The 23766-nt window shown below is 39.7% G+C and overlaps 2 protein-coding genes across 3 annotated transcripts in view; one reads left to right on the top strand and one right to left on the bottom strand.

Annotated features, from left to right (window-relative positions):
- ATR (ATR serine/threonine kinase) overlaps nucleotides 1-7043 on the bottom strand; it is a 38834-nt gene extending 31791 nt beyond the window's left edge. Inside the window, exons 1-7 of the mRNA XM_058030975.1 lie at nucleotides 6979-7043; nucleotides 6235-6326; nucleotides 5186-5329; nucleotides 3734-4623; nucleotides 2567-2754; nucleotides 1178-1372; nucleotides 726-952 (exon numbers count right to left, since the gene is read on the bottom strand). Coding sequence (XP_057886958.1) covers nucleotides 726-952; nucleotides 1178-1372; nucleotides 2567-2754; nucleotides 3734-4623; nucleotides 5186-5329; nucleotides 6235-6326; nucleotides 6979-7037 — 1795 coding nt within the window. The 5' untranslated portion in view covers nucleotides 7038-7043. The remainder of the gene's footprint in view (nucleotides 1-725; nucleotides 953-1177; nucleotides 1373-2566; nucleotides 2755-3733; nucleotides 4624-5185; nucleotides 5330-6234; nucleotides 6327-6978) is intronic.
- A 114-nt stretch (nucleotides 7044-7157) lies between these two features.
- PLS1 (plastin 1) overlaps nucleotides 7158-23766 on the top strand; it is a 41914-nt gene continuing 25305 nt past the window's right edge. Inside the window, exon 1 of one of the 2 annotated variants that reach the window (XM_058031078.1) lies at nucleotides 7158-7233. The gene's annotated coding sequence lies outside the window, so the exon portion shown is untranslated. Of the gene's footprint in view, nucleotides 7234-7701; nucleotides 7748-23766 lie in introns of those variants that run through there. The other variant, XM_058031079.1, reaches the window with a different exon arrangement.

Genomic DNA, 23766 nt, shown 5'->3' with positions numbered 1-23766 from the left:
AAAAAACATTTATAAAACATTTTATGTTCTTAATTTGTTACAAAATATTACTCTTTCTATCAACAAAGATTAGTATCACTGTTCCCCCATGTTATCATACTTTTTAGGCATGGAACCTAAAAATCTCATTAAACAGATGACAGAATGTAACACATGAGCAGCAGAATTAATATAACTTTGGAATCTCTGGATTTGTGCAAAGATTTTCAGCTGGACTTCGGGGTGTCTGGTAAGCTGAACTCACAATAACATTTTAGTCTTGGTAACTGAGTCTGTCCTCCATCCTAGCAGTTACTTTTAAAAAACCTGGAAGTACTCAATATTTTTGGTACCACACATGCCATGTTTGCTGAAGCTGGTCACAGGCTTTGAAACTGTTGAGTGGAAAAATGACAGCAAATTATGCTGCCTCTGTGTGCCTTTAAAAGAAAACTGCTGAAGTTTTTTCCTTTTTTATGTATTTTCACTATCCCCATGTACTCTCTTCATCAGAGAAAAATCAATACAAGTACAGCCAAAGAGAAGTAAACAATGTTCATAAAGCAACGCAAATGAAGGTCTCTAAACAGAAAATGATGATTTTTTTTTGTTACTTAACCTTTTTTGTAAAAGAGCTGGAATACTAGCACAAGATTTGTAACATCAGCACCTTCACCAAAATACTTAATACAGTCAGATGAATTCCTAATTTACAAAATACAAGACAATCTTAAAGGGTTTCTTACCTTGAGCATATAGCAAAGCATCGAAGATTTTAACTATTCTGTCAATCACTTGTTCTAGATTAACAATCTGTGTAGCAGCCTCTAACAGGTTTCTGCAGACTTTCACTACTCTTGTGGTAAAATCAGAGGAAATCCACTTGAACTGTACATTCACCATTGAATCTGAGGAGCTTGGAGTATTCTTACACATATCAGAGTTACATGGATGAGACACTCCATACTCTTTACTGTTAAAACAGAAATCACATCAATGCAACAAATGCAACAAACAATATTGAATATTAACTGCTTGTAAGCCAACTTAGTATGGAAATGGGAAATGTACTTCTTCAAAATGTAGAGACCCATCCAATATTGATCCTGACATACAGGCAAGCATTAAATTACACAAATTGTAACGAGAGTTACAGAACCTGTTGGTCCCACAGTTTCTTTCCCCTTGGTACTTTTACCTGGTGGAATCTGCTGGGGGAGAGCAGTGAACGATGCACAGAGCAGCCAATCGCAGAATCACAGCGATCCCTTCCACAGGCTGGACAACATCCCCTGGCAGAGCTTCTTCCTCAAGGACAGATATTAAGGATGCTGCTTTCTTAGTGATGGAATTCCACAGAGCACTCCTCAGTTTCATGTTTACAGGGCTAAGTCTGTAATTTGACCATATTAATTATTTTCCAACACACACTTTATTTCAGAAAAGATAAATAATCATAGCAAAACCAGAGCTAATCCATATTTTATATAGGATTGGGAAAATACCAAATGAAGCTTTGTTTTTAGGAAGGAAAAGATCCTAACTCTGAATTTTAGTATGACTCATATCAGACTTATCTGAAAGGCTATAAACATGTAACTCTACAGTCCTTGGAAGGTCTTGGCAACCATAAAATGGCAAATGTTACACCCATCAATGAGAAAGGCAAAAAAAGAGAATCCAAGGAACTATAGGCCTGTCAGCCTAATCTCACTCCCTAGGAAGATCATGGAAAAAGTTTTCCTTGAACCCATTTCTACCTGCATAAGGGACAAGAAGGTGACTGGAAACAGCCAGCATATATTTATGACAGGCAAATTGTGCACTTGATTCCCTCCTACAAGGAGACAGGCAGCTCTGTGGAGAAAAGTGGCTGCTTCTTCACACAACTTCAACTGTCTACAAAGTTGGGCCAACAAGAACTTTGTGAAGGTCTGTATGAAATGTCCTGCAACTGGCAAAAAAACCCTGATGCAATAGAACAGACTGAGAGCTGGCTAATTAACGAGCAGCTTTGGAGAAAATGACCCAGCAGGCTTGTGGAAAAGTGGAATATTAGAGCAGTGTGACCTTGTTTTAGAGAAAGTCAACTACACCCTGGGCTGTACACAAAGAGTGAAGGCTGATCACAAGCCCACACCTGGAGTGCAGCATGCCCAAGCCAATTCTGAGTGCCCAAAGACAAGAAAAAGGTCAACTGCTGGCACAAGTCCAAGATAATCAGGGAGCACAGCACAAGCAGAGGCTGAGAGAACTTGTTTTGTTCATCTGAGCACAACTTAACTAGACCTGCTTTAAGTACATCCAGTGTAAGACCACAGCCATACACAATCCTGTCACACTATGTATGCTCTCAGCTTTGTTTTCAGTGTGAAAAAATGAAAATCATTTTCATTGGACCCATTCAAAACAGCCTCTTTAATAAAGTTTGGCTTGAAAATCACCAGTAGATTTTGATCCCTCAAAATATAATTTAGATTTTTTTCCCCAGAAGCTCTTTCAATCTGTTAAGAAGAAACTGCCTCAAGAAGTTGTCATTATTATTCAATATGCAAATGACTATAAAAGCAGTTACTAAGTGCCATACATTAAAGGTGCAGGAGATTTCTTTGGATGTTTTGTGGGTAGGCTCAGTCGCCGTCTTTTCTCTGGAACTTCGTCACTGCTGCTGCTCCACCCATCAGTATCTGAGCTCTCCAGCTGGTTCTGCTGGATCTCCTCAAAGATTTCTTCTGTTTGTGTTTTTAATGCTGCATAAAGTGGACTCACCAGATACTGGGATGGACAAACAACAGAGGTACCATGATGTATGCTCTGCCTTAAGTTGTGGTATTATTGCTTCTGACTTAAAATATTAAATTGCAAAATATTGTGGTAAAAAAGTTCCTAAAACCTTTCATTTTAAAAAAACTTAATTACAAGATGAAAGCTCTTATGAGCAATGCAGCTTCCTGTTGTGCTACCCGACAGGATGCAGCCTATTCAGCTGGTTTCCAGTTCCCGCCATAATACCTTGCTACCAAAGCCATGACACAGACACACAAAGTTTAACAAACAGGCAGGATGGAACAGAGGCACTCAGCATATCAACAACTCATTATCAACAACCTTGTTATGCTTCTTAACTAAAACAGGGTTTATTTAGGTTGACTGTCAGGAAGAAGTTTTTTATTAGGAGGGTGGTGACACACTGACACATGCTGTCTGGAGAGGTGGTGGATGTCCCATCCCTGGAAACACTCAGGGTCAGGCTGGGTGGGGCTCTGAACCCTCCTCTAGTTGAAGCTTATTGCAGGGAGTTGGACTAGATGGCCTTTAAAGGTCCCTGCCAACCTAAACCAATGACTCTATTTTAATTTAAGCTTTTCTACCTGTCCCTAACAAGCATGAGTAAGAGCAAATGGTTGGAAAGTAAGAGCATCTCAAGCTGCTGCACATTACTTGCAAAGCTGCCCTCATATGAGTGCACTCTGGGCCTTACTTCCATCTCATATTATGATTATGGTTATGGACAGACACTTGTGCCTGCATAGCTTATGGGCAGTTTAATAATGTGAAAAACAGGAGTCCAGCTACATCCAACAGGTTTAAGAACCCTGACCTGTACGAACACATGAAACAATTGAGAAAAAAGGAGTATCAACCTAAACATGCAACTAAAAATTACATTTCCTAGATTTTCTTCTTTGCATAGGTATAGAATTTTGTATATGACCTATTCACACAATAAATTCAGTTTTTAAAATAAACCTACCTTTTGTTCTTCCTGAGTTCCAAGCACATTCACAAAAATTCTACATATGGTACTGATACGGGCCTTTCTTATTTGTAAGGCAGATTCATAGCCAGCTGGAACAAACTCCAGAAAATACTGCAGCATGTGGCAAAAAGCAGTTTTCAGCTTTTCACACTGAAGGCACCTAAACACATCCCCTTCAAACCATGAGCAGAGCTTCTCTAGCAGCATATTCAAGTAGACAGGCTCAATAGTTTTGTAAGAATCTGCTTCAAAAGGCAGCAATGTCCTCACCAACAGTAAGAGTGGTTCTCCAAAGAGTTCTGATTCCTCAGTATCCATTTCAAGTGTTGATTGTAGAATTGCAAAAAAGACTGAGAAGAAAACACTGGCCAGCTGTTCTGGAGGTCCTCCTAAATGAATTAACTTCACTATAAACTTCATTGCCAAAGTTTTAACTTTTGGACTGCCATATTCTAACAGGGAGCAGCCTATCCCCCAGAGAATAATATCCTGTCTTACAAAAAAGATATCTGCAGCAATATTTGTCAGAATAGACATTAATACAACTTCCAAATATTCTATATTTGGCATACCCATCAGCTGTAATGGGGCCAGTCTTAAATATCCCACTTTGTCACTCATATTGCTGGAAAATCTCTGTACAGTCACTGGCCAGACCAGCCCATCTCCCCAGAGATGCTTCTGTGCATCTCTTTCATGCAAGATAATTAAGTCTTGAAAAAGATGTAGCAAGTCTTCAGTTAGTGCTTCAAAAATGGAGCCACTCTTCATTTTAAACAGAAAAAGTAAAGAGCAGATGACATCACAAATGTTCTTGTGCAATGTGTTGCAGTTTGGAGCTGCAGCAATACGGAGAAGCCTTGTTATGATCCAGTTACTAAATTCTAGGACAATAAAAGAGAATTTTTATTATTAAGATAAAAATTAAAATCTCCAGTTGAGGACCTCCTTAAGAGCAGATTGCTTACCACTAAATTTAAACTCCTTGAGATAAATGCTACAACTGTAGGCTCAGTAAACAGAGTCTTCACTGGGACATTTACTCAGCAAATCCCATTAAAAAAAGAGGAGAAGAGGGTGAAGAATATGGGGGTTGGGAATGGAGGACACACATTTTACACTGGTATTTCCAGACATTTTCCTCTGTTAAAAAAACACCCTCAAGCAATGAGTACAGGTACAGCACATCTCATCCACACCATATTATAATGTATCTATACAATGGTAATGGATAATGTCAAAGTCTGTCCTGAGAAACTTCCATTATCACAAGTGTTAATCCATTCACAATATTCAAAGTCTATCATCATATTCACTCATAAATTTATAATGATGAACTTACATATCTGCCTTTTTCACCTTTCTCTTCTTTTGGATGATCCCACTGTCTGCAAATTTAAATCCTCAAAATACCAAGCTTCAACATAACATTTTTAACAAACTCACCAATGCAACTGCATTTGGTTTCCTCCTGATTTCCATCCACATTTACAAACATAAGTGGGGAAGATTTCATGATATGTTGAATAAAATCAAGCAACATCACAGAACTTGGCTGTGAATCTGATTTCTTAATGAGTTCCAAGGCAACTTTAAAAAAATAAGACAATATTCAAATCAGCATAGCAATAAACCACTTCAAAAATTTTGTTCACACCTTATGAGGAATATTTTTAAAACATATATAAAAATACTATGATATGGTATTAAACCTTTCAAATTATTTATTGTGAGTATATTTTTTAATCTATGAAGGTAATTGAGTACATATTATAATCCCTCTTTGTGACTCCAAACTGTATGAAGTATAAATTACTCATTAAATATTATTAATCCCAAATGCATTAGCATTCAGTTAAAATTCTATCCAGCTGTGTGTTGAGTGAAGAAAAGCAAATACTTCACATTTCCCGAGGTTTACAGTCTTGCTAGAGAAACAATGTTGAGAATTGTTTCAAACCTCCAGAACAGGAAAGGTTTTAAATGGCAAATTCAGCTTACTAAAGCAGAAGGTTTAACAAAACACCAGACATATCTGATGCTGCTCCATTGAAACAGGTATTTGAATCATATCAGATTTATCCAGATCCCACAGGGATCCTATCCAGTGTTAATACAAGAAGGAAACTATCTGAGATTCAGACAAGATATCAGTTCTGAGACATATGTGAATATTAAGAATTGCAAGCTGTGTTACTCCTGAACAGTGACATTCCATGGCACTCCTGCTTTTCACTGTTGGGAGCATTTGTATCCATACAACCCTGCAGCACTCACCCCTCCTTCCTTGGGGATGTGTGTGTATGGTTTATTCACAAAGGGAACTTCACATCCCAATGGAAAATACTTCATCACTGGCTTTATTAAAAACTAAGTTATAAATGGTATTGTATTCAACTAAAGCTTTCTTTAGAGGTTCTTAACTTTTATTTTTGACAGGAATTACTTAAAAGTATAAAGCAGACAGTTTTAGATTATAGGAATGTAATGCTTACCAACATCTACCTCTGTAAGAATTCTGTCAATGAACTGGCACAGTATTTGTCTTGGTTTCTGCACAACTGTGTTGTATTCCTCTGGACTAGCACTAAAATTAAAAAGAATGATATTTTGATGTTACCAATTTTAAAGTACAAAATAATTACTTGAAAGTCTGTCTCAACAGCTTAATGTTAGACACTGATTTTCTTCTAGAAGTTTTCAAAAATAAATACAAATTGATTTCTTGGTGGTGTGTAGAGGTTTTGCGGGGGAGTGAGGGGGGAGGTGTTGGGAGTTCTTTTTCAATTTTCTTGTTTTAGTGACCGGCCTGTCGCTCAGCACTCAGGGCTCGTAGGGTCACAATTTCAGTACACAATTGTACCTCCATACCCGCTCGCTGCCTACTGCACTGCAAAGCTCCAGGGCTGGTGCTGCCATTAAAACTGCAGAGCCCGGCAATTTCAGCTCACGAGGCTCTCAGTGAGCGCTCACAGCACACTCAGCCTCAGGCCGGGGCTCTGAGGCCCCCAGGCCGCTACCGTCAGGATCTGTCAGCGCCCCCCGGGAGGGAGAGGGCCAGGCCCCGGCAGGCGGTGGGAGGAGAAGGGACCGGCCGAGGTGACGGCCTGGCCCCGCCGCAGGACACCTCGCACACCTCCTTCTCCCCTTCCCCGCCGCACACGCCGGGCGCGCCTCCCCCAGTGGGGCACAGCCCCGCACACACACGCCCTGCACGGCGGCCGCCGGGCCCGTCCTACCCGGCGAGCTCCCGCAGCGCGGGGATCATGGAGGCCATGCCCAGGCCCTGCTCCGCCATGGCGCCGCTTTGAATCGGGCGGCGCGGAGCGGGGCGGGCACGGCGGGACGGCGGCCGGCATGGCCCAAACCTCCTCCCCCGGCGCTGCGCGGCTTTAACCGCTTCGTCCCTGTACACGGAGCGGCGGCTCCGGGTCGGTCCCTGATGGCTCCCGCGGACACCTCGCCGCCCCAGCGGGGCTCTGCTGCACGGACAGGTAACACCCAGCAGGGGCCGAGCGCTCCCCGCCGAGCCTCGGCCGGTCCGGCAGCAGCACTGAGGGACCACCCGGCCGCAGCGGGCGCCTGGCGGAGTACGGGCGGGGGCTCCAGGGGATGGGCGAAAGGAAGCGCCACAGTGTTGAGAGTGGCTTGGGCGAGGAGGGGCGGTAGGGAGGAAACCTCGGTGCCAAGGGAGCGCCCGGTGCAGCTCCCTCTCCGCCCGCCGCGTCCCGGCGCAGGCGGGACGCACCTGGGAGTCAGGTGTGGGACAGCCCCGCCGAGAGCGGCCCCGAGCGGCCCGGCCCGCCCCCGGCACCGCCCCGCCCGCCCGGGCCGGCCCCGCGGCAGCAGGTGGCGGCGGGACTGGCGGGGCGCCGGCGCTGCGGGACGGGCCGCGGGCAGGTGGGCAGAGAGCGGGGCCGGGGGCTGCCTCTCGGGTGCTGCCGTGTCCGGAGCGAGCGGGGCCGGGGCGAGCGGCGAGCGGAGCCGGCGGGAGGGCGCGTTCGGCAGGTGAGCGGGCTCGGCGCTCCTCCGCACAGGTAGCGGTGCGCAGCGTGTGTAAGAGACAGACTTTCTGTTCTGTTATTGTTGTTACTTTCTGAGCGTATGTTGCTTTACGTTATGTTTCTTTTGCGAAGCGTTTACGTGTGCTAAGTACGGAAGGCGTTGATGGGATCCCCGAAGGGACGCGGTCGGCGCTGAGCGGGAGCGTGCGGCCCCAATCGGGCAGCGAGTCCCGCGCGTTCGGGGGAATAAAGGATAAAACTGGGGGGCATGGGCAGGGGCGAACCGCAGAGAGAGTACGCGAGGACACTCCACCCTGAGCTTTGTTTTTGTCATTAGGAGCTCCGGCTATTTGTTTATGAGCTTCGCTTAGCGTTCTTTCTGGGTTGAAATAAAATCCTCTTGCAGGATAATTCTGATGCCTGTTTCCACTGTGCTAGGGCTGTGTCGCTTGCATGTAAAACAACCCACGTGTCTTTCAATTACTTGAACCATTTCAGATGAATGCTCTCGGGAACCTATTGCTAATATTTCATTCAGAGATGGTTGGTTTTGTCCTGCAAAATACATGTTTGTCATTTCAATGAAATTCTGCTGAGCTTTTAAAGGCTGGTAACTTGGCAAGGACCTAAAATACTTTAAGAAACTTTATGAAACTGGGTTTGGTCTTAGTTTGTTTTTCAGCATATATTGCAATGTTTTCTACCAGCTGCCTTAATAAGATGTTAGTCGTTCTGGAGCCATTCATAGAGAAAAAGCAGGAACCATGCAGCTATATATGTGGTGTGTTAAGTAGAACTTTAATGCTTAAGAAAGAACAAGTAAATCTGGGTTTTGTTATCAGTGTTGTTTTGAACACAAAATTTTCTAGACTATTCCAATTTAAATTATCTATTATTGTGAAAACAATGTTCTGAGTGTAAATTTCCAAGACTGAAATGACAGTCACACTAAGGAAGGTTTAAACTGTACTGCTTGACAGTTTGATGTAAACTCCTGTGTCATCCCTGAGAGAACAGGATACTGTTGGTATGTTAGGAAGTTCAGGAAGACTGTTATCCTAAAAAATAAGCTTAAGTATACTGAATCATAGGGTGATTGTTTTTGCTGATAAAACATAGGTGTGGCACATAAAATGCCTAATTTTAAAAAGTGCTTTTGCAAGGGAATCTCTGGAATTAACAGTAAGATCATATTAGTATAGTTATTGTAGAAATGCTTTCGTTTGTCACAGGTAGAATGCTACATAAATTTCTTGTGCAGTTTCTGTGAGCATTTACTGAGCATGTAATTCAGGCTTTCTTTTGTTTTGTAATAAGTACTTCTAACAAAACAGCAGAGAGATCTTCTGCTCCCCATTTTTCAGCTGGGAATTTTACTTCCCAGTTGCAAAGCCCCATCTACTGACTTCTCACCATACCATCATATTTCCCCAGCTGCCTTGGTGTTGGAAGACTCCACGTGAGAGTGCCCATAGCAACTGCACTGGGCTGTGCAGATGTAAGGAGTCTCACTCACACACCCATGTGTTTCACAGACCCTCCAGGGAAGCAGCACCCAAAACACCTGCCTTCATGTCTTGCTTTTCTTAAGCACAGGATAAGCATCTCCTTGTTTCTTTCTCATGTCATTGTGTTGCACTTTTGTCTCTTGGCCCCAAGGAGAGGAGCAGACAAGTTACCAGGCATTTGAAGAGAGTGGCTATTGCTAATGAAGATAGTGTGCCTGGAGACTTTTCTCCTCCAATGCAGCTGATTCATGTTGGTGAAAGGAATCTGAGATGAGCAGAGCCCAGCTTGCAGAACTTGGGTCAGGGGAAGAAATTCATGCAGATAGGTACAACTAAGTGTCAAATTCAGTGTATATAGCGCTACCAAGATTTCTACCAAAGCTGCTGTTACTTTTTTTTTTTCTTTCATTTTTTTTCTGCTCTTCTCCCTACTTAAGCAGTCCTCTCACTGTATATAGTTGCATGATTCTTCCACACTCAGGCCTCTCTCTTTCTTGGCTTTCATTATTTATTTACCACATGCCTCTGCAGGACATTGTACTTATTGTAAGGCACTGAGTGACTTTGCATTGGACCAGCAGGTCTGAGAGGACATGAGCATGTTAATTGTATTTTTTTCCCCCCTGTTGTTTAATCCTGAGGCATAATTACTGTTCTGGGGGCTCATGTGCTCTGGGGATGTCTGTGAGCTGTTCCCTGAACTGCATTCAGTCTCAGCTGTCCTGCAGGCTGATGAAGGGAGTGTAAGTGCAGGTGTGTGTTCCTTGGGCAGACAGAAGGAGTGGAAGTGCAGGTGTGTGTTCCTTGGGCAGACAGAAGGAGTGCATGGAAGTGCAGGTGTGTGTTCCTTGGGCAGACAGAAGGAGTGCATGGAAGTGCAGGTGTGTGTTCCTTGGGCAGACAGAAGGAGTGCATGGAAGTGCAGGTGTGTGTTCCTTGGGCAGACAGAAGGAATGCATGGAAGTGCAGGTGTGTGTTCCTCGGTGCCTTCAGGAGCTGAGACCTCACAGGCTGATAGCGGTGCTGAAGGGAAATGCAGCTGGGATGGTGCCTGGGGCTCCTGTGAGCTGGACTAGGGGGCTTCACTCAGTGTCAGGATGTGCTTATGGCTCCTCGTCTGCAGGAACACCAAGAGGCTGTGAGTGCTCCAAGCCACATTTCCCTGTGCAGTCATGCAGGTGCCTGACCTTTGGACACAGGGCACTGCTCCTCTGCACTGCAAGAATGTGGATTTCAGCACTCAAGCCTTTTATCTCTGCCTCTGTTGCTTAGTCAACTGGGCTGGAATGAAGTGGCACAGATTAAAATGATGTGTCACCCTGAATGTTCGTCTGATGATTAAACGAAAGAGTAAAAATGGAAACAGTAAATGGTGGTAAGGACAAGAGGTGAGCCAGAAACCTAAAAGCAGATTATGTACTTCCAGCTAAGCAAAAACTAACAGGTACAAAAGGGGAAAAAGTGGAAAAAGAAAACATATGACACTAAAATCTATTTGGCTTCTAAATATAGTCCTGACATGTCCTAGTCCTGCAAGCCCTTATTCATGTTTTTCTATGAACAAGCCTACTAATATACTACTGATAATGTAAAATAGAGTATCTAGAAATTTGGAGGAATGGCATATTAGAATATACATGCCTTTGGAACCTAGTTTTATTATTGGTATAGTAGCAATTACTGTTTTTTGTTTATATGCAACTGCTACTTTTAAAAATAGTTGCCTATATTTTTTTCTTACTTGTTTCTTGCTTTCCAGTATTTCTAGAAGAGTATTATTCTTGAGGCTAGTAGCTGTGGAGGAAACTCAGAGATGTACTTACTACCAGTATCAGTGTATATCATCAAGACTTTTTGAATGAGAGTTTAAATTCCTGGAATCTATTTTCCTAAAGAAAAATTTACAAGATCTGGAATTTACTCTTTTAAAAAAACATGTAGCCACAGTGATGCTTAAACATCCCTTAGTGAAGTCTAAAACTCTGTACTAGTCATGCTAGGAGAAAATTGTGCAGTGTGCATTTAAAATTTCATTTAAACTGCATTTGAAAATTCTAACTGTTGAAATTATGTAGATTCTTTTATTCTAATATTTCTTCAATGAAAATCTGAAAAACTGTATCAGCTACCATTGCTCCAGTTTTCATAGGAGGAAGTTGTTGTTTTCTGAGACTTATTATAAGCTACAATTTTCCACCTGATTCTGTGTTCTGTACTGATAAAAACTGGAGTAGAGTTTATGCATGGGAATATTGATAAATGTTCTGCTAAATGTTCGCTTTCCCCATTGTATTGCTTACTATAAAAATCAGTGCAATGGGGGAGGGAGAAGGGGAATTCATATTCTTTGTCCTTTTTCCATCTTTTTCTGGAAAGCAAATAAATCTATATGCAGTGGAGCACTAATTATCACTTCTTTGTTCCTTGGTGAGTATTTTCCCAGTACTTAGAGCTTCTGCTGCTCTGTGAGGGTTTTGTCAGTAGAATAGACATCAGCTTAACAGCCTGCTGTATGGAAATACCTGAAGTGAAAATTATAAGCATAATCTTACATGTAAGACTTCATGTGAAGTCTCAGTGTAATGTTCCATCTTTTCATTGCAGTAATTAATTAAATAAAATACTTTTATAGCATTCCTCATGGTGTCTGAAATACTTCACAGCCATGATAACTGTTTCCATAAAAGCTCCAAAAGTCACCAGGTCTACATAAACAGATTAAATAAATGTAGGACAGGACTACCAGCAAGTAACAGAATCTGATCCCAACAAACAACTCTCCCTGAACAAGGCTCCACTGTACTGTGGCAGAGAATAAGGAAGCAATAAATTGTAAATGTAGTTCTGGCAAAAGATACTGAGCTGAGCAATTGCAGTTGTCCAACCTGCAGCCTGGGTTTGAAGGCTTCTGTGGAAGGTGTTGCCTTCTTAGTTCATTTTCAGCCTGACATTCAAGGAGCAAACAGTCAAATGGTGATGGTGGTGTGATTTGTAAAGCAATATTAACAATGAAAATAGCAATTGACATTGGTCAGGTCAATATGGATCAGGAATTCAGGTTACTGACAGAACCCATGCTGCATTACTGCTCTCTTTATTAAGGTTTTTAATCATTGGTGTTGCTAAATCTTTCAAAAAGGGCTTGAAACAGAAACAGTAGAGATGGTTTCTCTATTGTCTGATGTATAATATTTGTGATAAAATATACTAATTACATTATTTCAGCTTTGATTGATCTGATCAAATGCAGAGAATGCTAAGTGTTAGCCACGGCCTTATTATTTACATGGTTATTTTGCTACTTCAAAATGTAACCTGCTGAACACCTAGGTTTTTATGTGGAGGTGTGTACTTGGTTACTGCTCTTACATACAGGTGTCCAAGGAGAATAAAGGTACTGCATCACAATAGCTCATCAGAGGCAGTGGTACTGCTAAGCCTCAGAAATAAATTATGCATAAAGCAAAATGTGTGCATGCTTTTGGCGGGAAAAGGATTACCAACCCACTTTCAGGGCTCTCTTGGCAGATGTTTCCTTAATAATAATAGTCACTAGAGAGAAAAAAAAAAAGCTGGATCCACTATTTCCCACTTTTGTTCAATTAGTGTATTCATCCTTTCATCTTGTTAATAATCGGTGCTTGAATAGACTTAATAAAAACTGACATGCAGAAAAGCTGAAATACTGTGTCATATCTTCTCAGCAAGATTATATTTATTTGAATGCAATTTCAAGAGTTTGTTTCTGTTGAAGATTCAGGACCCACTTGTTTCTTTCAAACCAGGTGTTCTGATAGCTTTTCTTTTCCAGAATTTTATAGTTTGGAATGTTTTTGTCTTGCTGATTTATCAAGCTCTCCTTCTAACTCCACATCTCCTCCCATTGTGTTTGTACATGCCCCACTGCTTCTCTTTGCACTAATTTATCACCTTATAACAAAGAGAAATGAAATTCTTTCTTTCATAGCCTAAAGGTAAGGCAGTGTAAAGTAGTATGAAGTTACAATTTTCCATTGGGCTGATTATTTTACTCTAGTCCTTCCAAGCTTGACTCATAGAATCAAGATATATTTAATTGAAGCTAGCGAGGATTTCCTCCTCCCTTTTCAGGCAATATGATGTATTCAATGTGAAATAACTGAATATAAAGATATATTTCATTTTACTTATCATCACTCTTATCAGCCACTTAATTGTGGCTGTGTATTTAATTGTATGGGGCAGAATATTCTTCACATCCCAAATTACAAAGTATTAGAAGCACATAAATTTAGATTTTTATCAAAAATTTCTTTTTTTAAAAAAGAGAGTTAGTTATCATTTAAATAATACCAAAAATTTACTCTTATTTAGAAGAGTTAGTTGTCACTTGCTTGATGTTGCATATAGGAGGTAACTGCTTCACTAGTGCAAGCCCTATTGGACAAATTCTTCTAAAAGCTGGTATCTTGTTCAACTTAATTATTGACACTTCTATATCTTTGATTTCTCAAAAGAGATTCCATTATTCTGCTATTGCCAGAGATTTAAAAAGTAATTAAAACCAATGTGTGTACTCCTTAAAATTTCCAGAATCTTTGACCATTTTGCTTGAAACTCAAACCTGAGATTGGCCTCTTTACCATGGGCAAGGTGTTTTGGTCAGCTCCTACCAAAGCTGCTCCCAAGAGAAGCTTGGCAGCAGCACAGGACTTGTTTTTTGTCATGCCAGAACAAATCCCCACTTCTGGCACTCCTGTTGTGTTTGTTTTCATAAGGTGCTTGTACCCTGACATGGCAGCCCTTGTGCTGTGTGAAGACAGCTACTGGGTCAGGCACCCTGGGCTTGTTAGTGAGCTTCTGTCTGATAGACTGACTGCCTTGGAGAAAGTAGAAATTAGCTATAATAATGGAACACATATTTTGGTTGCATTCCAAAATTTCTTTGTGCTTTCCCTCTTGAATTTTTTTTGTGTGGTAAATCTGTGGAACAGACCCTTCTGCCATATAGTTTATTCTTTAAGCTGCCATTCTGCATTTTCCTAAGTGAATGAAGATGGAGGCATTTAAACTCAATGGGATTATTCGATATCAGCTCTCCCCAAGGAAATCAGCATATGTTGGATGAGTGATTGAGTCAGTGTGCCACCTAAGAAGTGCTTCATTAAAATGTCACGAGTTGTGCTGCTTCCCACTGGACTCCTCACCCAGCAGGAGACAGACCAGCAATAGGGGAAAGCTTGGGTGGGTAAGCATGGTACTGACTTGCTGAGTGACAGTAACAGCACAATGAATATTTCTGGGTCATGTTTAGATACTTAAAAACAGGGATTTAAATATAGGGTAGTGTTTAATGTTCGAGAGCATTAATTTTAGAGATTTAGAAATATGAATTATTTTTCATAAATTGCCATCATGTAAAGTGACAGTAAACAATGTGACAGAGTTACTGAGGTTTTATGAAGGTCAGCAGGAGTAGGATGATTCCTTTGGTGTAGATTTGTAGCTAATTTAAAATCCAAGCCATATCCGTTAAAGTATTATGTGAAATAAAATGCGTATTTTGTATGATCTCCTCCAAAGACGTTTTGTCCTTGTGAAAGAGCTGATTTAACAACAAACTGATTTATCTGTTGATCCCAGTTGATCATCTTATCATCAAAGAGTCACTTTTTAGCTCTGGATTTCGTTTGCCAAATATTGAAAATCTGCTCTCAAAGCCTGAGCAAGTGTTATGACTGCAGAGTGGTGTAAGAAATTTAACATTTTCCCTTGAAAGTGTCAGTTTGGAAAGGCTCTGGTCTGTAATCTGGCAGTTTGGAATCTCACTGCAGGCTGTGAGTAAACAATTGTCACTTAATGTGGGACATCTAAAAATGGCTAACACAAAACAAATGTGAATACACATAAATAATTATATTTAAGAATACTCAGTGTTTCAGCAAAGAGGCTCATTACAAAGGTGATGCAGCTTAGAGCTTACAGTATTTTCTGTGTTGTAGGTATTGTTCCTTTTAGCAAGTACATACTAAATAACTGTATAGATACAATTATATTGGACTTTACCTTATGGGACTTCAGGTAATTAATTTTTAAAGCAACAAATAATTTTTTAACTATTATTTTTTGTTTTGTAAAGGTTTTTATAACCTAACATTGATCGGTAAGATGATTTTTTTCATTATACTTATAAAAAGGAAACAAAACCTCTAATTAACAAAAATCATGAACGCTTTTATGCATTGTTTTCCAACAGATTAATAAAATGTTAGATTTTCATTGTTTTAGTAGAAATGCCTGGATATATCTTTTGTTTAAACTTTTTTTTAAACAAACTCATTACTTTGTTGCATAATTGCAATGTATGGTTTAATGCTTAGGGATGTCTGCTCCTGTTGCAAGCTCAAACTATCAAAAAAGATAAATTGTTGTAACTCAAGATTTTGATAGGTTTATTGTTTTTAATTTTGATTTCTGATATTTGCAGAAAAGATGGCAAAGTTTTCACCAAAGCATCAGAAGTAGTTTTCATTAAAGAATATAAAGTTATCTCCTAATCATAGGAATCCTAAGGCTGAGATTTTGAATAATTTAGTTACAGAATAATGTGCTCAGGAATTTTCTTCTTTTTCATCTACAAAACATGATTAAAAATGACAGTTGGCAACGACAGCTGTAGATGTTTTATTCTGGCCTAATTATTAAGAACTACAGCCCCAGCAAATGAGCTTCCTGTGTGCCCCAGATAGTCTTCTAGTTTAGAAGGTAGGAACAATACTCTATTTAGCTTTAGTTACTCAGGTTTATTAATGTGCTTCTTTTATCCTCAGCACTTGGGCAAACATAGCTCCTTAAAGCCATGAGCTGGCAAACAGGTAGCACTGGGGCATCTGTGGTTCTGCACATTGAAATGCTGCCAGTGGCTTTGGCCATGTGTTGTGGAGGACCCTCCTTTTCCCTCTAGCTGCACCAATGAAAAAAGAAACCCAAAAATAACCTATGAATTTTCCATGACAGAAAATCCTGGCTTGCTTGCAGTATAGTAGCTGATCAGTCTAATCTAATAATCTTTTGAACCATGTGGAGCTGAAGGAGGCATTAGTGGGTGTCAGAAGGCTATACTGCCATCTGACAATTCATGAAAACTGGGAAATATTGTGGCACCACACATCTATTCAGTACTACCCTGCAATTAGCCAGAGTGTGGAGAATATGTGGCTGTAAATTCAACTGCTAAGGGCAGAATAAATGCATTTCTATTGTTACTCTTAATGATATTCATGTGATTAACTTCTGGGGTGACCTTAAAACTAAGTTCATTAGTCAGAGTTAGCCCGTGTCTCTGTTGGAGTTTTACTATTTGTAGCAAGCTGAGGTTTCCTCCTTCAGCTACCAAGGAGCAGGCACAGGGCAGGATGAAGGCAGTTTTGTGCAGTGTTTCAGTTTGCTGTTCAACACCTCCCTCCTCTCTGCCTCTCAGGCTGTTTGTTCATTGCTCATAGTTCTGCTCTTCCAGTTACCTCGTAACTAAATGTTATCTTCATGCTCAGAGAAGAGAAAAATGGTTCATAATGTTCTAGCTGGCTTAAGAAAAAGATCCTTTTATGAAGTTATGAGTGCCATAGAAGGCTAAAGCCTATTCCTCAGCAAAAATAGGGAATACAATATGTCTTGCCTCCAGAGTGGCACCGAAGCTGGAAGAAACAGAGGCTTGGGACAAACACTGACAGCCTTGCAAAAGATCAGTGACATTGTAACACATTAAACAGGCGAAGGTGAGTACACTTTGATTGGAGTAGACAGAATGAAAAATCCAGCAAAGTCTCAAAAACTGCGAAGCTCATAACTTAGCTGTAATTTGGCACAGTTTGTGGAGTTGAGAAAATACACAAGAATCTGTTTAATTCTAAAACAAACTTCAAGTCTTTCCAGTTACTGCGAAGCAGGGCTTAAAAAGTTAATCTGATAATAATGTGAAGTATTTGAAAATTGAAGACAGGTGTTATTCCATATTTCATGTGGGTTTTAGTTGCTTAGGGTCTAATGTGTAGGGGTTTTTTGGAAAAGTTATTTTTGTAATCCTGACTGTTGCTTCTCATTAGCTTTTCTGTTTAGTAATTAACTAGCATAAAGGAAGTTTATTATTAAAAGAATAATTAAAGCATAAACTTCGACCTATGAATCTTATTTGAGAGGACTGGGATACCCAAAAAGCCCTACTGTCAAATGAGGATTCTGTCAACACATGAGCTCTGAGTATGAGGTTTTTATTGATCCAGCTATTTCAATAAGAATTTCAGGATGTTTTCCAACTGAAATGTCCTTTAAAAATAATGCAGCTTATATTTGTCATGGTAGTTGCATGCTAACAAAAGCTGCATGTACCTAAACCTAGACAGAGAAAGAAAGAGATTAAGTATCATTTGCTGGTGTGTCTTTTAACTCTCTCTTTTGGTGTTGTAAACTTGATATGTAATGTCAGCCTAGGCACAAAAGAGTGACTTGAGGATGGAGTTCCTGAATGAACTTGCTTTTAGTAGTGTAGCCTTTCCATTTATATTTTAGTGTAGTTTGCTCTGATGGAATGTCATAGAGGCACCAGGTTTGGACTTAAAAAATAATTATGTTCTTCAGAGCAGTTACTGGTAATCAAAGAGTTTTTATGAGTAAACTCATGAAATTTTCTCTATGTATTGGTGCTCTTTCCTTCTAACATGTATTTGCATGCTGAAACTGCTGTGATGCTTTGACCTTTGTAGGAATTAGTTTTGCCACAATTCCTTTGTTTGGCTGCTGTAGTTTTGGTTCAGCCTGTATTTTTTCCTTGCTTTTGGTCTCAGCATCTGAGGTAGAAGCTTCCAGTGTTAATTGGAAAGCCTGATCCTTGCCACCTGTGGCCCTCCAGAGAGAGGGCATTTTCCTGGTCACTGTGGATGCATGCAGAAGTGATGCACGAGCAAAGATACAAAGATATGGGGACAAGGTTTGTGAGGCAAGGGAAGCCTTTGGAACAGGAGGAGTGGGAAAGGTGCTTGATAGGAGCTTGAACAAGTTCCCCAGGAAGGAGGGTCTAGCACTTCTGTGAGGGAAGCCAAATGATGAGTCAGCATGGGACATAGGTTCAGTATAACAAACTGATACTTGGAGAGTAACAAATTGGAGAAGTTAAATTATATTGATGGTGAGAAGAGATAAGAATTTGTCAGATAAATGAACCAATACATTATATTGATTGAATTTTCTGTTCAAGGCTCAGTCAAATGTGTCTTGGACCATTGTAAACATTTTGCTGTTTACACAGGTAAAGAAGTTTCTTGTACCAATCCAACTTAATTCTGTTACTTCCTTGCTAATTAATTTGAACGTATTTCTGGAGTCATGAATTGTTTAAATACATTGCCATGTGTGAAATGGAAAAGCAGGAGTTTTGCTTTCAGAACGATGCCTTTAAATGTGTAATTCAAAACTCCAACTTCAGATTCTTGGATAAAAAGATGAGGTGGTGAGGTTGCTTCACTTTTGTTAGCATTATTTTTTGGGTTATAGTGGGCAGTTTAAGTAGTGTTCTTGAGCTAAGAAAAACCTGTTAATGACTAACAAAAATGAAGTTTTTAATTGAAAATACAGGTGACTTTAATGACAAATAGAAGTAGGCTATATATAGTTATATATCAGAAACACAGAGATGAAAATGGATCTCTCAAGCGTAAGCCACACAGCAGAAATGGGCAGCAAGTTTTATACCAGGACTTGTGAATTTCCTTTGTAAGGACTAGTTTTAACTGTGTCAGTAAAAGGTAAAAAATATTCTAGACTCTGGACAATAAGGTAGGAGCAAAGCAACAGTAAAATGATTACATTAGGAAGGTTAGAACCACACCCACAAAGGTCACATGTACTACAAACCTAGTGGTTTCTACAAATGTCCATTTTCCTATAGGCTTCAGGAGACACTTGTTAGAGGATTTGCTCAACAAATGGAAGGTCTGCTGTGTGATCTTGAGTCCTCCAAGAGAATTCTCTAGTCCCACTTCTCACACTGTTTTTGCCCGTTGTTTCCTGTCCTTGTGTTGCAACTGTGTGTCATTAACAACATGTAGATACTGTTGCTGGATGCAGTACTTCCTTATTGCAAAATCAAAATATTATTGTGTCTATGACATTCTGCTTTATGAACTATGAAACTGAGACATTGAGTGTGTACACTAGCACTTGTATTTCCATGGCAGCACCAAACAAGAACTGCTTCTGTCTCTCTCTTTCAATGCAATTGAAATCTCTTGGAAGGAGATTTCAATTGCATGACACTTATTTGTTTCCAAAGTTTTTCATTACTTGATTTGTGAGATGATTATTAGAGATTCTGAAAATCCGTACAGTTGAAGCTGTTGGAATGCAATTGAGCAGGATGTCCTCTATGCCACAGTAACTAATCTCCTTTAGGCCAGCTGTGAGGCTTGATAGGATGTTCCAGAGCTGAACTGCTTTAGGTTGGTGGCACACCTTCTGATGTCATCCAGGCATTTAAACTTGTGTTTCCAAGCTGTTTGCCTTCCAAGTGAGAGGCTCAAACTTCTTGGAACCAACCTAACAGGACCATCCTTTTCTACTGTAGACTGCAGTAACTCAATTCCTGTTTATTCTATTTCATAAGCTGCTTTTATTCACAATGAATTCTGAAAACACTTTTTAGTGGAAACAGTCGTATTGGTGGATAGTTGGTATGTTTATGTTAAAAATTAAGTTCTTATCCCTTTTGTGTTCCTTTTATTGACTAAATATTTGTGTTGTCGTGAATGAAAACCATGAAAGACGCTGAGATAGCATAAAAGGTAATTAAGATTTATGGTAAGAGTGTATTCAGGTTCTTCCTACACTTCCATTTTCCCTATGTCAGTACTTCTCCTGACATAATTTGGATACCAGCTACATGCTGTTATTGAACTTTCACCAAGCTAAAGGCTGTCCATAATAAAAGTGAGAGCAAGTGCCACTTCAGCGGATTCACTGTATCAGACTTTTACTTTGGCTTGGATTTTTTTGAATCCAACCATGTTACAAAAAATCCGTGGGAAACTTTGTTTTTGTCCCTTAATTTGCTGCTGTATTATGGCACAGGTTTATTATTTTGTATTGTATACTTTGATTCTGTACTCCATAATTTATTGGAAAGGTAATATATTTAAATTACATAAAAGATTAAGATTGTTAAGATACTGAATCTTGACATTTTCATCACGGGAAACAGAAATCTTATCTCAAAAGTAGAATGATTTTGCTTCAGATTAGGGGGTGCATTGTTTTTGTAGACAGTCTGATCTTGTGTTCTAAAAAACAAAAGTGTTGTGTCTTATCAAGAGATGTGTAAGAAAAATCTTGTTTCTGTTTTTTCTAATACTGATTTTCCTGGTGTTCTCAAGTCCTAAAGAAAAGCTGGTTGTTGCATGGAAGCAGCTTTGTTTATGTATTTGCCTGGAAATGGTTTGCTATTAGGTAGGGAGCCTTGGACACACTGTATTACAGAAATAAACAATTATCTCCTTTGCTGTTCTGTTACTTGCTGAAGAATGTAGTAACTTGTGTGCACAGCTCTTCAGGGCTGGTGTTATTGACTTGTGTCACCTCAGTGTCCCTCTCTCTCTCAGTTTCACAGAGAATGTCATATTTCAGATTTGCCCTTGATGACAATACTCACAGCTCTGTGCTGGAAGCAGGTGAAACTTGAAGAAATGTTTAAAAAATAACTTATTAACCAAAGCAGAATGAGTCACATGTGATCTGAGATAATCCATTTGGTCAAATTCAGCCCAAAATGTTGGTGTAGCTAGACTGTAATGAGGTTAGGTTGGCAGGACATTTCATGAAAGTTTTTTCCATGAACTCAGTGTGCAACAGCCCTTTTTCAAAATTACTTGCCTGTGAGTGGTATAGGCATAGGTAAGGTTTCTGTTGCTATATTTTATTTGGAGTTCTGAATGCAACAACACAAAGCACAGGCAGTTTGAGATCCTCCTGAATGATGCATGCAAAGGAAACTGCATGAAACTGATACTGTTGATAAATTTGCATGGCTAGTCTGTACACCCAGCAGCCAAATGAGGCTGGAGGCATTTTGTTTGGATGAAAAGGTATCTTACTGAAGTAGCTTTTATCTCCTTATAAGAGAGTTGCTCTTAATCCTGACCTGAGCCTCATGAAATTGTTCTGTACTTACACCACAATAAGTGAACTCAGAACAGGCCCATGACCAGTCTAATAATCAAATATCTCAGCTTGTTTTACTTCTTAGTCATCCAGGTTTATCTTAAAGGCATAGAGGAAATGTTGATTCTGTTACTGTACTGTTGAATAAATTCCCATGGAGTGAGTAATTAATTTCAGTGTACATCTAGTCCTCCTTTCATGACATACATGTTTTGTAGACAGAAAATTTATCACTGTGGCTGGTTTGGTAGCCTTATTTTAGCAAAGGTCAGTGAAGTTAAAAATACTATTTTTCCCTCTTAAATTGTACCTTGTTCACAGTGTGATGTCATTCCTAAAAGACTGAGGAAAATTCCATGGATTATTGGTTTATATGTTGAATATTGGTTTATATATTTCTTCATTGTTATCCTCTAACTTCTAGTTATTAAATACTTTTGATCCTCATAAATATATCCAGTCATGTTTATAAGCTAGGCTGAGAAATATAATTTCTGAATGTTCCAGGTTGTGAAGCTTCAGACTGACTGTATCATATTGGAAGAACTTTGCTCTTCATACTCCTCTGCTAATAACTGTAACTGATACCATAATTATACCCATCTCTTCTTTCAAAAATTACCCGTGTGCTTGCAATACCTTATATATATATATACACACACACATACATATATATGCATGTATATATATATTGTATCTAAATATGTGTGTATATAGCTAATTACTTTGACCTTTTGGTGCTCTCTTTGCTGCATTTAGAGTGGATCTCTTTTTTTATCTTTTTTCTTTATGAAGCCAGTGCTCATCAGTCTACAGGTGTGCTAGATTAGTTCTTTCTGAATCAATTAGAGAGCTGGCCACACCTGAGATACTGAGTCCAGTTTTGATTTCTGCTGCAAAGAAAGATGTGGACAGGCTGAAGAGGGTCCAGAGAAGGGCCACAAAGATGATCAGAGGGTTGGAAGCTGCCATAGAAGGAAAGACTGAGAGAACTGGGTTCGTTCAGCCTTGAGAAAAGATCTTGTTCAGCCTTGGGAAAAGAAGGTTTAGGAGAGACCTTATCGCCATGTTGCAGTATTTAAAGGTGGTTACTCCCTTTTAAAAGAAGTCACATGGAAAAGAGGAGGGGTAGTATCTCCAGGTTGCTCCTGGGGACACTCAATTGGTCACAAGACAATTTTTTGCTAAGAGGAAGTCAGCCATTGCAATAATCTCCCCAGGGTAGAGGTGCATTCCCCAACATTGGACACCTCTAAGATTTGGCTGGGGAGGCTGCTAGACCATCTTGTCCAGAGAGTGCTTTTGCTAAGAAAGGTTGGACTGGCTGGTTCTTGCTGTGCCTCCCAACCTGGCATTCTGTGATTCTGTGACTGTTCCACAGTGAAGGCTTTTTTCACTTTGCATACCAGTGCAGTTCTTTCCTCATGATGTCTCCTGCAGCCTTACTAGTGATACAGAAAAGATAAGTTATCTTTCCATACCCTATACCAGGGCAAGCAACAATAACAATAAAATTATAAAGCCACTGAACTCTAGTGATTATTCATTCTGTCATAAAGATTGAGACTTATCACAATAAGATAAAAAATTACCTTTTCCTAATTTAATTCAGATTAATCACCACTGCTGTTTTATTGCAGACCACCAGTGCAACCCCTAAAACAATTTGTGCTTTCATGTTATTAAAGGATCGATTCAGTTGGCCCCTCATCATCTTTTTACTTGAAGGACAAGAATAATCTTGGCATAAATAAGTTCTTTCAGTCTAAGATGAGTTGGGGTAGGGAAACCAAAAAATAAACAGAACAAACAAACCCTGGGTAGTTTTAGCTTCTTGAAAAACATCAGAAACCTCTGTGTGTGTGTTCATATCAAGCCAACATTCTGTATGTTACTTCCATTGCTCAAATCTTTATTATATGCAGATATTTCCAGTAATTTTTAATTAGCATTTCCTCTTTCCTTACTGTCTAAAGGGAATATGTGATGCATATTCTTATTTTAAAGTTTATTTTGTGTGTCTTATACCTTACAATGCATTATTTTCTCACTGAGACTGGACAGAACTCCTAGTTTATTAAAAGACACTAATAGTGCTTGAAAGCTATCCTGTTCTCATCACATTGACTTAGAGTCCTGGATAACTAACACAGGAATACTACAGGTTAAACTGTGTCTTGGGGGTATTTTTTCCCATTAAAATCCGTAGCAGATTCAAAGTCAAATAAGAGGAGAATTTTCATGTTTTGTAATTATAGATAGTACATAGTAATAACCAGCTGGTTGTTGATATAAAAGCACAACCTGTATATGCAAATGATGCTCTCTTGGC

This window comes from Melospiza georgiana, chromosome 10 (assembly GCF_028018845.1).
Source record: "Melospiza georgiana isolate bMelGeo1 chromosome 10, bMelGeo1.pri, whole genome shotgun sequence".
NCBI lineage: Eukaryota > Metazoa > Chordata > Aves > Passeriformes > Passerellidae > Melospiza > Melospiza georgiana.
The sequence above is the reverse complement of the archived record's forward strand: the minus strand, read 5'-3'. Positions and strand labels throughout refer to the sequence as shown.